The sequence below is a fragment of the Lycorma delicatula genome, chromosome 8 (genome assembly GCF_047948215.1).
Source record: "Lycorma delicatula isolate Av1 chromosome 8, ASM4794821v1, whole genome shotgun sequence".
Classification (NCBI taxonomy): Eukaryota; Metazoa; Arthropoda; class Insecta; order Hemiptera; family Fulgoridae; genus Lycorma; species Lycorma delicatula.
The window spans coordinates 39,198,300-39,212,508 of NC_134462.1; the positions used below are offsets into that span (position 1 = coordinate 39,198,300).

At 32.8% G+C, this 14,209-nt stretch overlaps 1 protein-coding gene across 1 annotated transcript in view; it reads left to right on the top strand.

The window, feature by feature from the left end:
• Dscam2 (Down syndrome cell adhesion molecule 2) overlaps positions 1–14,209 on the top strand; it is a 462,957-nt gene that overhangs the window by 360,831 nt on the left and 87,917 nt on the right. The window contains exon 5 of the mRNA XM_075372643.1: positions 7,962–8,398. Within this exon, the coding sequence (XP_075228758.1) occupies positions 7,962–8,398 (437 nt within the window). The remainder of the gene's footprint in view (positions 1–7,961; positions 8,399–14,209) is intronic.

A 14,209-nucleotide genomic window follows, 5' to 3' on the forward strand; every position in this document is an offset into this window, starting at 1 on the left:
TGTGAGTTGAATTGAGTGCTTTTATTTTTAATTACTTCATCAAAACTAAAAACGAACATTCGTAAACAATTTAAATTATTTGAACATAAAACGCAATTAAATATTAATAAATAATAATTATATTTCAAAAGAAGTGTCTGTTCAAAAAGCGATTTTTTATACAATCATGATATATCGAGAATTGTTTTATATATATATGATGTAATATGGTACGTGATATTTGTTTGCTTGTGATATTTAAATTTATAGTCATAAATTTCGTTACAATTTCCATGAAATTTACAAGAATTTTTAATTAACGACATACAGAAAAATAATAAATTTTGTATTACATATTCTTTTACGAAATAATTTATCCAACATAAAATTTTATTTAAAAAATATGATGTGGAAATTCTGATGTTAAAAAGTCTAAAATCCGGATTTTTTTGGATATTGGGCTTTCTTGGACACTTTTGGTCCAGTCAATTGCAATCAAAAAAGGATGTGTACAACTAGATGTTACAACATTCCTAAATCCAAAATTTCAACCTCCTACGGCTAATCGTTTTTGAGTTATGCGAGATATATTCATATACACATAGTACGTACAGATGTACGTACGTACAGACGTCACCCCGAAACTAGTCAAAATGGGTTCAGGAATCGTCAAAACGGATATTTTCGTTGAAATCTGAAAACCGAAATTTTTCGCTATTACAATATTTCCTTTACTTTGTACAAGAAAGTAAAAATAAAGAAATGCTATTAAATTTATAGTTAATGCCATTAACTATAATTATTAATTTTTTTTTTTCACCCTACCCACCGGGCCGGATCCACAACAATGCAAAGCACAGCCCGCGGTTAGATCTTTTCATTGCCTGCCTCAAAACCCCTAGGGTGGGGAATCCAAGCCTGATTATGTCGTTCCTGGACTCCACCCCAGAAGCCGGGACTCGATCTTGATGCCAAATGAGAGCATCCTGTGCACAGCACTGACCCGGGTCTCGGTCTTTCGCGAAGGGATAAGAGAGTCCCGGTGCCTCATTACTGCCGCCCATCCGTGCAAGCACAGACGAACGGCAGCTCCGCAGGAGGCTGTCCGTCAACCCCTCACCGCTCCATCCTGTCTGGCTTTGTGCTGGAGTATCCGTGTCACAAAGTCAGTTACTGCACGAAACCTTTCTGCCCCTGATAACATACAGTCTATGATTGTGTCAACTGTAAGGGACCCAGTCACCAACTCACAAGAGGGACTTTCAGTAGGCTACGTCCGGCAGTCGAACACAACGTGTTCCTGTGTATCAAGCTCTCCACAAGAAAGGCAAAAGGGGTCGTCAGCTCTCCTTCTGTCATGTAAGTACACGCGAAACACGCCGTGGCCAGATAAAAATTGAGTCAACCAGTAGATGACTTCACCAAAGCTGCGGTTGACCCAAGGCTCGACCTGCCAGATCAGACGATGTGTCCATCGCCCCGTGGAGGACAGGTCCCAGCGGATCTGCCAATCTCGGAACAACCATCTGTGCATATCACTCCTGTCAGCTCCTCATATAATCCCAATCCTCATATCTCGGCTATTTTTGTTTAAATGGAGGGATGCCCGCAATGAGTAACACTGCCTCAGTCGAAACTGAAGAGTATGCTGAAACGATGCGGAGGACAATCCCCCTCTGCACACCTTCCAGTACCCGCCGATTTTGATCGCATCCTAGAGCTTTCGACCAAACAATGGCCCCATACAGCAGAATATGATTGATCACTGGGCCGTACAACTTCCTTCTGGATGACCGGGGGCCGGCCACGTTGCCAAAGACCCTACTCAATGCATCACTTCTGCACGATCAGATGTCCGTCGCACGGGTACGGAAAACGTACGCCGTCGATCCAGCCATACCCCCAAATACTTCACCGTCTCCACCTGGGGTACTAAGGCTCCGCCTACCGTGATTCGGATTGGAGAAAGAGGACGCCTGCCAGCCAGACAGACGAATGTTGTTTTCTCAGGAGACAAGGTTAGCCCCCTATCCACTAACCAGTGCTGCACTAGATTGATAGCTTCATTGGCCGCCGTCGCTACGTCATCTATAACCTTCACCCCTACTACCAATGCCAGATCGTCAACAAAGGCCACCAGTACAACACCTCGAGAATCCCTCAGCTGGAGCACCCCACCAAACACCAAGTTCCATAACGTCGGAGTAAGTACTGACCCCTGAGGTATCCCACATATAATTATCAACTTAATTATTAATTGTTAACTAATATTAAATAATGTTAAATTAAATACAATAAATTAAATAATTTTATATTAATGGAAATTATGCGTCAGAATTTAAAGAATTCAATCTACTTACCTGTTTTCTGCTTTTTACCCTATAACATCTCCGATCTCTGCCTATGTCCATGACGGATTGGTTACCTCTCTGACTTTTATTAGGAGATTCAAGTGCTGGTCAGACATGCCATTTTTCATATGCTTCAAAATTTATTATCAACTATCATGATTGGAAAGCTTGACTATAAAAATATAAATTAGTAAAAGTAATACAGAATAAAAAAAAATGTTTCTGGGAGCGGCACAATCTCTAATCAAAAATGATCACGATTATATTGTATTTAATGAGAGCATTATTCTATCAAAATGTTATATGTTTAAATATTAAAAATATTCAATTTCTTAAGCTGTGTAAAATATTTCTTGAAATTAAAGGAGGGAAATGTTTCCCTCCCCTGAAAACATATTTTACTAACATTTATCTGTCTATATTTGGCTATTATTAAAACTTTTATAAGAAAGGTGATTTGCAACTAATATTTTTTTTTTTTACAAAACTTCCCCTTATATATAATTAATAATAATATCTCTTTTATTTTTATCTTGTATAAATCTTGTTAATTTTTTTTTTAGAGATAACGTTTGTTGTTTATAACAAATGTGTGTGTGTGTGTGTGTGTGTGTGTGTGTGTGTGTGTGTGTGTGTGTGTGTGTGTGTCAAAAACGGTTTCAATCTTGAATGGTGTCAATGGAATAATCTTTCTTAAGAATAAGAATCATCGTACCACATTCTTACCAGGTAAAGCTAAAAGTAAAATATTTTTTGGGTTAGCAATAAAGTAATTTTCGGTCTTTTAGTGTGAAATTAAATTCAATTTTTTTTAAACAAAGAATGAACTTTGTATTTTTCATTCTATCCTATAACTTTTTGCCATCTTTATTTCCGCGCTCATAGAAATTCTGGTCCTTATCAGCAAAAAACTGAACCATGTACGATTTCAGGTAATCATCATTAATGAAATAAATTATGAAAATTAATCATCATTAATATTTTATCATTCAAAGAATTTTTTAAACTTAATAAATGGTTATTTGATGGATTTATAAGAGATAAGACATCATTTTCCAACCAAGCCTCAATAATTTTTCACGAGTTACCAAAGAAATAAAAAGCTTACATTGTCTTGGTGAAACACGATCCGTTTGGCCAATTCTGGCCATTTTACTTTGACTGCTTCTTCCAGTTTCATTAGTTGTTGATACTAAACATCTGAATTGATCGTTTAGTTCCTTGAAAGCAGCTCAAAATATACAACATCTTTGTAATCCCACCAAATTGACAGCATGATCGTTTTTATACAATTCAGCTTTCAATGTGGCTTGAGCTGGTTTGTCACGCTTCAACTGTGATGTATTTCAATTGACGTTACTTTACATGATCAATTTTTCATCATCATTGATGATTCAAAAAAGGATCGACTTCATTGAGTTTGAGATTCATATCGCAGGTATTGATTCGTTGTGCTTCTCTTTCAATTAATGCTGAACTCAAATAACGAGTTTCTTAACGAATCCAAGACGTTTAATGTGAGCTTCAATGGTTGTGTGTGATACATATAACCTCTTTGCAATTTCTAGCACAGTTATTTAACGATCTGATTCAATTACTGCTTTGATTTGGTCTTCATAAACTTTAATAGGTCGACCAGAACTTGTCATCTTTGAGTGAAGTATCTGTAAAACGGAATTTTTTAAACCAATTCTGACACGTGCATTCTGTTAAATAGTCAACACCATAAAATTCACATACCTCTTTGTGAGCCTCAGAAACTTTCTTTTGAAAAAGTGACAGCTATCAAATACCAAAAGAAAAAAATCATAATATTGACAGAAGCCCTTCAAAACAAACGTAAAGCTAAGGGTGTCCCATATAAAAGGTTATACCATATTAATATATATACCATATAATATGTTATAATATATATATACCATATATATATATATATACTTATATTTATACCATATAAATATAAGGTTGGGCAACCCAACCTTATATTGGTAGGTATTGAAATAATAAAAAGGCATGTGTAAATGTAAATGTAATGTTTATTATTACCATCCATTACCTTACATTTAGAGTAAATGTTGGAAGTAGCCGCCATCTTCTTGAATACAAGCTTCAATTCTTTTTACAGCGTTTCTTGCAACTTTTTTCAAAGTTTGTGGCTGGATATTTAATACAGCATATTCAATATTCACTTTCAATTGTTCTAGTGTTCATCGTTTGTTGCTGTAGGCTTTTTCTTTGAGGTAACCCCATAGAAAAAAATCCGCCGCAGTAAAATCTGGAGATCTTGGTGGCCACAAGCCTCGACCGATAACACGATTACCAAAGAATTCCTCAATGAAATCAGAAGTTGACCTGCGTAGTGCGATATCGCACCGTCATGTTGTAGCCAGCAGTGTCTGTCTTCCTCTTCCAAGAGTGCAATTAACTGAAATAAAATATCCTGATATTGTTCTGCATTAATGGTGTACTCGAAAAAAATGGGATTGATTATTTTCTTCCGCGATATCGCGCACCACACGCCCAACTTCTGCGGGTGTGATTGTTTTTCGTGATAAACGTGGAGATTTTCAGCATCCAAATTCAACTATTTTGGCTGTTTACGTAGCCATCCAAATGAAACCGTGCTTCATCTGTGAAAACGAATCCATAACATTAATTCCCTCACGCAGAAATGGACGGAACCGTTGACAATATTGTAGCCGTTTTTCTTTGTCGGGCTCAAGAAGTAGATGAACCGTTTGAATGCGATAAGGTCGTAATTGTAATTGATTGGTCGCCCGATGAACAGTTGATTTAGACAAATTAATTTCAGCAGACAAACGTCTGATCGATTTATTTGGCGAGACGAGTAATCGGTCTTTGACTTCAGTGACTGTATCTATATTCAACACTGACGCAGATCTTTTGTGTTCCTTGTTGTTAACAGAACCAGTCTCTCTAAATTTTGCAACTAACCTTAATGCTGATGTTTTGTTAGGAGCTGGTTTATCTGGGTACTTATGGGGAAACAAATCTTGCACTGCAACCACTGATTTCGTACTGAAGTACGACTCGACAATGAAAACACGTTCATCTAGCGACACCATCTTGTCTCTAGCAATACACTGAACGTTATGATTGCATTGTTGTTACTATCGGTAGTGTTCTAGTGCGTCTCCCCGATGTTCAGATGTTGGACGAGTCCATTTCAGTAACGAGTAAGGGCTTGACTTTTGAAATTTCTAGGATGAGTAATTGATTGCGTTTTATATGGGACACCCTACTTATTGGTGAAAACCTAAATTACTTTCCTATCAACCCCAATAGTTAGACGTTGCTTTCATCATCTATACTGTTGCCTATTTATTCCACACTATTACGCCCACGGAAATGCAGTTGATATTTATCTCTTTTTTACAAACGCCTTCACTCTTCATTACAGGGATTGGCTGCATATAAAACATGTTTAATCTTAGAGAAAGTAATTATGATTCAATAGCTTTTGTACCTTAGGTATTCGCCTGTGAGAAAATCTTGGAAAGATTTTCTGTAAAATAACAAAAAGATTGTGAAAATTAATTTATTTTATATTAAAAAAAAAATGAAAATAACTTAAAAATTCGTTTAAATAACGTTAAAAAGGAATAAAAAAATATACTATAATTTTCATCTTCTTTTTAAGATTTTTAGTAATAGCTTTTATTTTAATATAAAATAGTTTACCTCTTCTAATATATTTTACTATATAATTCTAAAAAAAAAATTATTTAATATGTCAATATGTCATGTTTTATCTGTAAAAGATACGTGGAACTGCATTCATTGTTAATAATTCATACCGAAGTCTATTAAAAATAGTAAGATTATTTAGTTTCAATGGCAGTTTTTAGTCAAAATATTACTAATGGAACGGTGGAAAACTAATTTATTATTAGAAATTTATCGATAACCTATTAGCTGAATATAAGGTTACACGTACATACAAAATAAACAATAATAACTCTATAATAAATAACCATATTAGTGATACTATTACTAAGTTTGTTCATGATGATAACTGCTTTTGAAAATCTTCTGATAATATTTTATAGTTTGTTACACTCTTTTTTCTTTCTCATAAGTTTACCTTTTATAATACAGAAATAACTACAGCTCACCTCTTCACCACCTTCCTTAAAGACTTCCTTTTCATTTCTTTCTCAACTGCAATATTGTCTTGCATCAGTACCTTGGTCTATTACTATAAATTGTTCCAAACACCTTAACATTGCGGTACAATTTCCGCAAATAAACCTTTAAAAATTACATATTGGTATTCTTTTCACCTACTAAATAGCGATTATATAGGCCAATATATATATATATATATATATATGTTCTACGTTTTCCAACGTAAAGGAATGTATAAAATTCTTGATCTTTTATCGTATTATTATTGTCGTGTCTTATATAATGGATATGAAATACCACAGATTTTAGTGTATTATTTTCTCTAAAGAAATAAATAAAGAGATAAATGTAATGAAAACCAAAATACGTTGCGTTAGAATAATGATGTGAAACAATACATTCAGATCAATTGAAAAGACAACGAAAAAATTTGTCATGGGTGAATAAATTTATTTGTATTTTATTATAATTGTAAAAGAAAATAATTTTAAGCAAAGTTTTGTTTCAACAGTACTAATTGTTGCTCAAGCATCTGCTCAACTTCACTTAGGAGGTATTTTCTTTTATTAGCATTACTTTACTTTTTTTTTAGTAAAATATATATTGGAATGTACCAAGTCATAGAAAATTATTTTTTTGTTAAATCTAGTACCAGCTTTACCGCCCTGTTTTACCTACCACGTCATCCTCGATTTTCCTACATTCCTTTTACCTAATAACTGATATTTTATTCCTCTTAAAGGTACACATGATAGAGACCAAAGTCATAATTATTTAAAACTAATGTTAAATTAATTATATCATAATATATGAAATTGCGAACATTAGACTAACTACGCTAACATTTTTTTATATAAGGACTAAAAGATTCCATTTTAATGCATTTGATAAAATATTTAACATTCAAAGTGCTGTTTACAAAAAGCTAGAAGCTGATAAATTATATGTAACCAATTATCGACCGTGTTTACATAATATAAAATGCATTGCAGCCAATCGGCATTCGGGGTCAAATAGTATACATCTGGCTACACAACCTGATTCATTTCTCTCCATTACTTTTAATGCATATTATAAATAACATTATTTTTGTATGGAAAATCATAAAATGTAACAGTTGTAGGAATAATATGTATGTAATTAATATGTAATTTACAGTTAATTAATACATTTCACGTGGAGATGCGATCAACCAACTAACTTAAATGACTTTTATTTGTAAAAATATTAAACGTATTATTCATTAAAATTCCATATAAAAATGAGAAAATGTTGAAACCAAAATAATTTTGAGGAAATCCTCTTTGTATATATTTTATTAATCAGAATTTCCAAAATTTCTACTTAAAATTATACTTGTTACTTCAAAACTTTTTTTTGCATTCCATTAAAACAGAATATTATTATTATTCCTTTAATTAGTTCACAAATAAAGAAAATTAAGGTAGATGACTGATCAAATTAACTTTTTTTTTTTTACAGGTGGTATCAATTGGCAGCTGGTTATGAACCTTTAGGTGTTGTTGGAGGACCAAGAACAAGAGTTTTAGGACCAGTATTAGCTGTAGAAGCAGTTACAGAAGAAGATGCTGGATTATATCGTTGTGCAGCTGGTAATGCGGGTGGTGAAGCCAATGCTGAACTTCGTTTAGCAGTTACTGCACCACTATCAGTACAAGTATCGCCGTCTGAGTTAAGCATACCTCTAGGCGGTAATGCTGAATTACGCTGTAATGTTTATCCACCTGGGCCACACTTATTAACGTGGTATAAAGACGGAAGAATTTTACCGGGAAGATCTTCTGGTGATATTTTAACGTTATCGGGCATAACTCGTGATGATCAAGGAATGTATCAGTGCCTTGTTAGAAGAGCTGAAGGAGAAACTGCTCAAGCATCTGCTCAACTTCAGTTAGGAGGTATTTTCTTTTATTAGCATTACTTTATTTTTTTTTAGTAAAATATATATTGGAATGCAGCTAAATGTTCAAACAAAAGAATACTAATTGAAAGATGTAATTTTATGTAGTTTCATGATATTCCAGACAAATTATCTCGAAGTGGTGCCCTTTTTTTACAAAAAATATCTACAGGTAGATATTTTATATAATAGGTATTTTTAATTATTTTTATTTTATTTATAGTAGATATTTTTATTAATAGGTTTAAAATAATAATAGAGAATGAAAACCTCTATGTTTTCCACTCAAAATTTTCATTAGTTTGTTATTTATAGATATTTAAAGCTGAAAAAATTCCATTTTCAGCAATATATTTCACGATAGCAATATATTTTATTTATCACGATAGCAATATTGGTTTGATATTGCTATCAAAAATATTGCTAAAATGTCAGTCCTGATGTCCTTAATAAGTGGTCAATTTCAGTCTAAAAGATTAATTATTTTTTTGTAAAATTGGAATTGTTACTCCCAGAGACGGCCATTTTGCAGCTTTACTTTATCCCAAGTGATGGTCTTACCGATTGGTATGTTGGCCCAAATTATTCTAAAATACTTATATTATTATCATCTCGATAATACATAAATATATATCGAACCCCCTCTCGCAGATTCGCCCGCGCTTTATGCGTATAGAACTTCAAAAATTTGGAAATAGTTTTTTTAGTAATTACGTATGGCTGCTGCCCTCAGTTTTCACTCTTCACAAGTTATCCGGTAAAATAGATTAATTTTGATGAAAAGCAAACAACTTTTCAGTTGCTAAATTTGTAAATAGCTATCATTCCCTTTAATTTGTTACCACATACTGTGCTTTCTATCGGTGAGCGCGACGTTAGCTGGTAGATGTCGGGGGGACTTGCAATCCACCTACGCGCCTGCACACACGTTCCTCCCCGCTAAGCTAGCTGATCCACGCAACTCTTCCAATACAGCGGCGCTGCGACCCCAACACTCTCAGGCACCTGTAAAAAGACTGGTACTAGCACAGCGATCTTCACTAGAAGAAGAAGAAGAAGGAAAAAGAAAACCAAGAACAAGTTCCCTGGCCGGTCTAACGTGAGACCTCCCGGCGGGGATATTGGCGGATACCAATATCCCCGCCGGAACAGCAGGCTTGGCTGGCCCGCCAAGGGAACCGCTGGGCGCGTACGTTTTCTTCCCGCCCCAGCTTTCCGGGGTTCAGCACCGGTCCAGCATGAAGCTCGCTAGCGCCAGGGGGCCTAGCAGTGAAGACGGAGCCGGAAGAACACCGCTCGGGGAGAACCGCCGCGCCGGCGGAAGACGAACGACACTGCGGGGATCTAAGGTCCACCTCTGCCACGCTGTAGTGGGGACCCAACTACCGCTGAAGGGAAACTCGGTCCGATTCAACGGACGAGCCGCTACTCCCCGACAACACCCGAGCCGAGATCACCGGGGACCAGCTTCCGGACCCAACAACACTTCTCAGGGCTACCCTGCAAAACCCACTATCATCACACCGCAGACCTCAAATAGCCCTTTTTATGGCTACAGTTCTAACGTGCCACGTGCCATCGAAGCCTTTCAGCAACAAATTTTATTAACAAAATTTTTTTTTTACGTATATTTCGATAATAAATACATATCTTTTATAGATAATGACATTAAATTTATTAAATCATATAATATCGTATGAAGAAGTCGGTATTGACACAGACATGTCATTGTATTCACTAAAAGAATTTTTCGATTATTTTTTCGTACGTTTTATTTATTTATAATTTATGTAGTAGTGAGATTGGCGAGATTTAAACTGTGATATATAATCCGAGGATTATAAGAAAGTAACAGTTAAAATTTTGTAATGACTGGTTCAGTAGTTTTCGCGATTATCGGAAACAAACGAAAAAACGTCTCTTAATGTATATATAAATATATCATACATATATCTTATACTAATTATGTTATAAAAGTCTGTGGTTGATATAAATTGTTTTGTATAACAATTCATAGTTATTTACTGTAACTCGCACTTCATACTATCTGATTTCAAATAACCTTTTAAAATACATTAAAAATGTAAATCTCTGCTTTAAAAATTACAAACTTGTCTTATATTAATTTGACGTCATTATGAACACATTTATGAAAGAAAACTTTACCTGTAATCACAAAGAATAATAAATTGAAAAAATTTTAATAAATTGAAAAATTTGCAATGCTGAAAATTTCCCTAAAAATAAACTTGTTAAAGATTTTAATACAACATAATATAAGTAAGGAAAAAACAAGAAAGATTTTTTAAACTAGAAAGAAATCATACCTTCGCTAGATATATGTTGTAAATATGTTGAAAGATACGGAGTATATGCTGTCAGTGTGAGAACAGGGTTCAGCTCTTATCAGAATGTTAAAGAGTATTCCCCCTGCCTTTAAAAAAGTAGTTCTACTAAGTATTTACCATTCCAGCCAATCAACGTGTTTTTTTTTTTATTATCCTTTAAATAAGGTGTTATCAAGGTGCTAACAGTTTTCAAATCTTATTAAAATATTTAAAAACCCGTCTTGCAAAAATATATCTTATTTTATTCTTTAAACTTATCAAACGGTTTGTCTTCCGAAACCTTATTTATTAATTAAATCTTCCTAAACAGCATCGTCTAAAAGGTGATGGGAGCAGAATTTCTTACGACTTGTATAACATAATTACCAGTTAACTGAAGAAATATACTCGTATAATTGCCTCGTAGTTATCCAGACACAATAAACTTCAGATTTTTTTTTCTATAGTTATACATTACATATCATCTTTTTGATTAATAATCTCTAGAACTAGAACACGTATTTCATTTCACTTATTTAAACAATTTATATTATCAGAGAAAACAGAATATACAAACAAGTTATTTTTTATATAGTTTTACTTAAAAATATAATAAAACTAGCAGACCCGGCAATGCTTCGCTATTGCTAGATTTGAGTATATATATATATATATATATATATATATATAAAGAGAGAGAGAGAGAGAGAGATAGTTTAATGAACACAATTGAAAATTTGATAAAAAAATTAAAAAACTGATATTATGGAACTTCACAAATTTTACCTTTCACTTATTCTCCTTCCCCTTTTCTCTTTCCAACTTTTCCCTTTCACCCTTTTCCCTCGCCCTCTCCCAATTTCCTTTTTACACTTTCCCGTTTTTTCCCTCTTCTCTTTCCACCTTTGCCCCGTTTTCTCTTTTGCCCGCGCGTAAATCGGTCCATCAGTTTTTTGGTATTTAGCGAACACACATACGAACATACCTTTTATATATATATATATATATATATAGAATAAAAAAGTCTGTTTGTATATTTGTTTGTTTATTTCGTAAACATCTCGATACCGGCCCCACCTAGCGGGTATAGTTTTTACAAAAATATTTCTTTTCACGTAACTAATATTCATATTCTGAATATGAATCAAATCGGTCCATAAATAAAATTTTTCTAAATATCTCAACCCCAGCGCCATCTAGCGGATCCATTTTTTGCAGAGATAATTCTTTCCATCTAAGTAACATGTATTCTGAATATGAGGCAAATCGGACCATAAATACAATTTTTCGAAATATCTCGACGCCAGCGCCACCTAGCGGGTCCAAACAAATTCATAAACCTTAGCGAGCGTGCGCACAACTCACTATAGTTTCATCGCAATCGGATGAACGGTTTAGGAAGGCATAAGAGACACACAGACAGATAAACATTCATTTTTACATATATAGATAAAAAAAAGTAAATAATTAAAAGAAAATTATATACGAAACTATATTAAGTTGAGTAATTAATATTACAATAATATGATTTGGATAAATAACACTAGAAAAAGCATCGTTTGCGCATAGGACTATATATCAGTAAAAATGTATTTTATTTTGATGCTCAATACAAAGCCAGAACTGTAGAATAATGATTGTTAAAAATTTCTATGTAAATATTAATAAATGGGCCAATTTATTTCATGTCATTATGTTAAATGAAGCATCTACCATATAACTGTAGTTAAAAAACAAAAAATCTTATAAAATAGAAATATTTTTTCCCTAATGAGGAGTTTTCAGCTTTTTATCTCTAATATAGAAGATAATTTAAAACATTCTGTTCAGTTAATTTTTTAAAAAACTTATATTTAAAAAATCCTTCAAATATAATAGTAATCCGATAATCACGTTACTGTTTAAATTTTAAAAAAAGTAATAAACTAAAGCAGAATTAAATAGAGATTGTTATTATTAGACATTTTCTATATAAAACAGATCGCCGTATATTTTTTTAGAATTTATAATATTTTCCTGCTGCAAACATAATATAAATTGTTAACAAAATAAGTAAGTGTTCTTAAAATGTAAAACGTTCATCAAAAAATATATTTTGTAAAATAACCGTAAAAACTAATTAAAAAAAAAACACAAGAGCTAATAAAAACTCTCGTGGTTTTAAGGTTTATGTTTTTATATTACTGCTTTTTTACTGTCAGAGTGCGATCGTAAAATACTGATCAGGATGACCAGATAAATTATTTCAATAAAAATTATATTTTAAGTATAAAATTAAAATTATATTTAAAATTTTTTAAATGTCAATCGCTATGGCGGAGTGATAGCGTCTCAATCTTTCATCAGGGGGTCCGAATTCGAATCCCGATTAAGCAGGGTATTTTACATATGTTACAAACTTAAATTTACATATTTCTACATACAAGCTTCAAATCTTACGTGATGAATTATTTCATCAAGACAAAAAAAAATCTGTTCTAACACCACATGACCTCCTTGTACGCCTATTAAATTACATATTCAGATTTTTTTAAATGAAAAGTATATAAAATTTTATTTCATTAATAACTTCAGACATTGTTTCATATTTTTTATTGTTTTTATTGAATTCTTATTTATTGTGATTTTTTTTTACAATCAGAGGTTAATAATTAGTAATAAATCAATATATTTAAGTTAAAAAAAAATATGAAGTCCGATTCGAAATGATGTGCCTTCCCCTCTTAAGATCCAAATATTTCATTAATTAAACTTTTATTTGACTATAACTCTGGAACCAATGAAAATAAGTACCACTTATAACTTATTGTTGAAAAGTTCTCAATGAGGGCTTATATTACTGTAGTTAAGAAAAAGTCCAAAATTCAAACTTTTTTGCGTTTTGGACTTTTTTGGACACTTTTGGTTCAGTCGATTGCAATCAAAAGGGGAGGTGCACAACTAGATGTTACAACAATCATAAAATCAAAATTTCAACATCCTACGACTAATCGTTTATGAGTTACGCGATATATACGTCTATACGTACGTACAATACAGACGTCACTCCGAAACTAATCAAAATGGATTCAAGATGGGCAAAATGGATATTTCCGTTGAAATCTGAAAACCGAAATTTTTCGCGATCATATTACTTCCTTCAAGGAAGTAAAAAGAATTCGTACATACTATTTTTAAACTATACGAATAAAAATTCTTACCTAGTAAATTTCATCTTGAGATTAATAATTTAAAACTATCGATACAGGTTCCATATACTTTATTATTTGTGTTCTGAAGTTTTCTCTAATTTTTGGTCCATACGCCAACCTCAAATCAAAATATAACGTTAGAGTCGTCCATCTCTGTTTCTCAGCAAATAAAATGATAATAATTTAAAAAATAAAAAAGCTATTTCTCCTATTAAATTCTGATAAAAACTTTAATTTATAGTATAATTTACTGTTTTGTTAATTTAAATTTTTGATTGTAAATTATTTCTG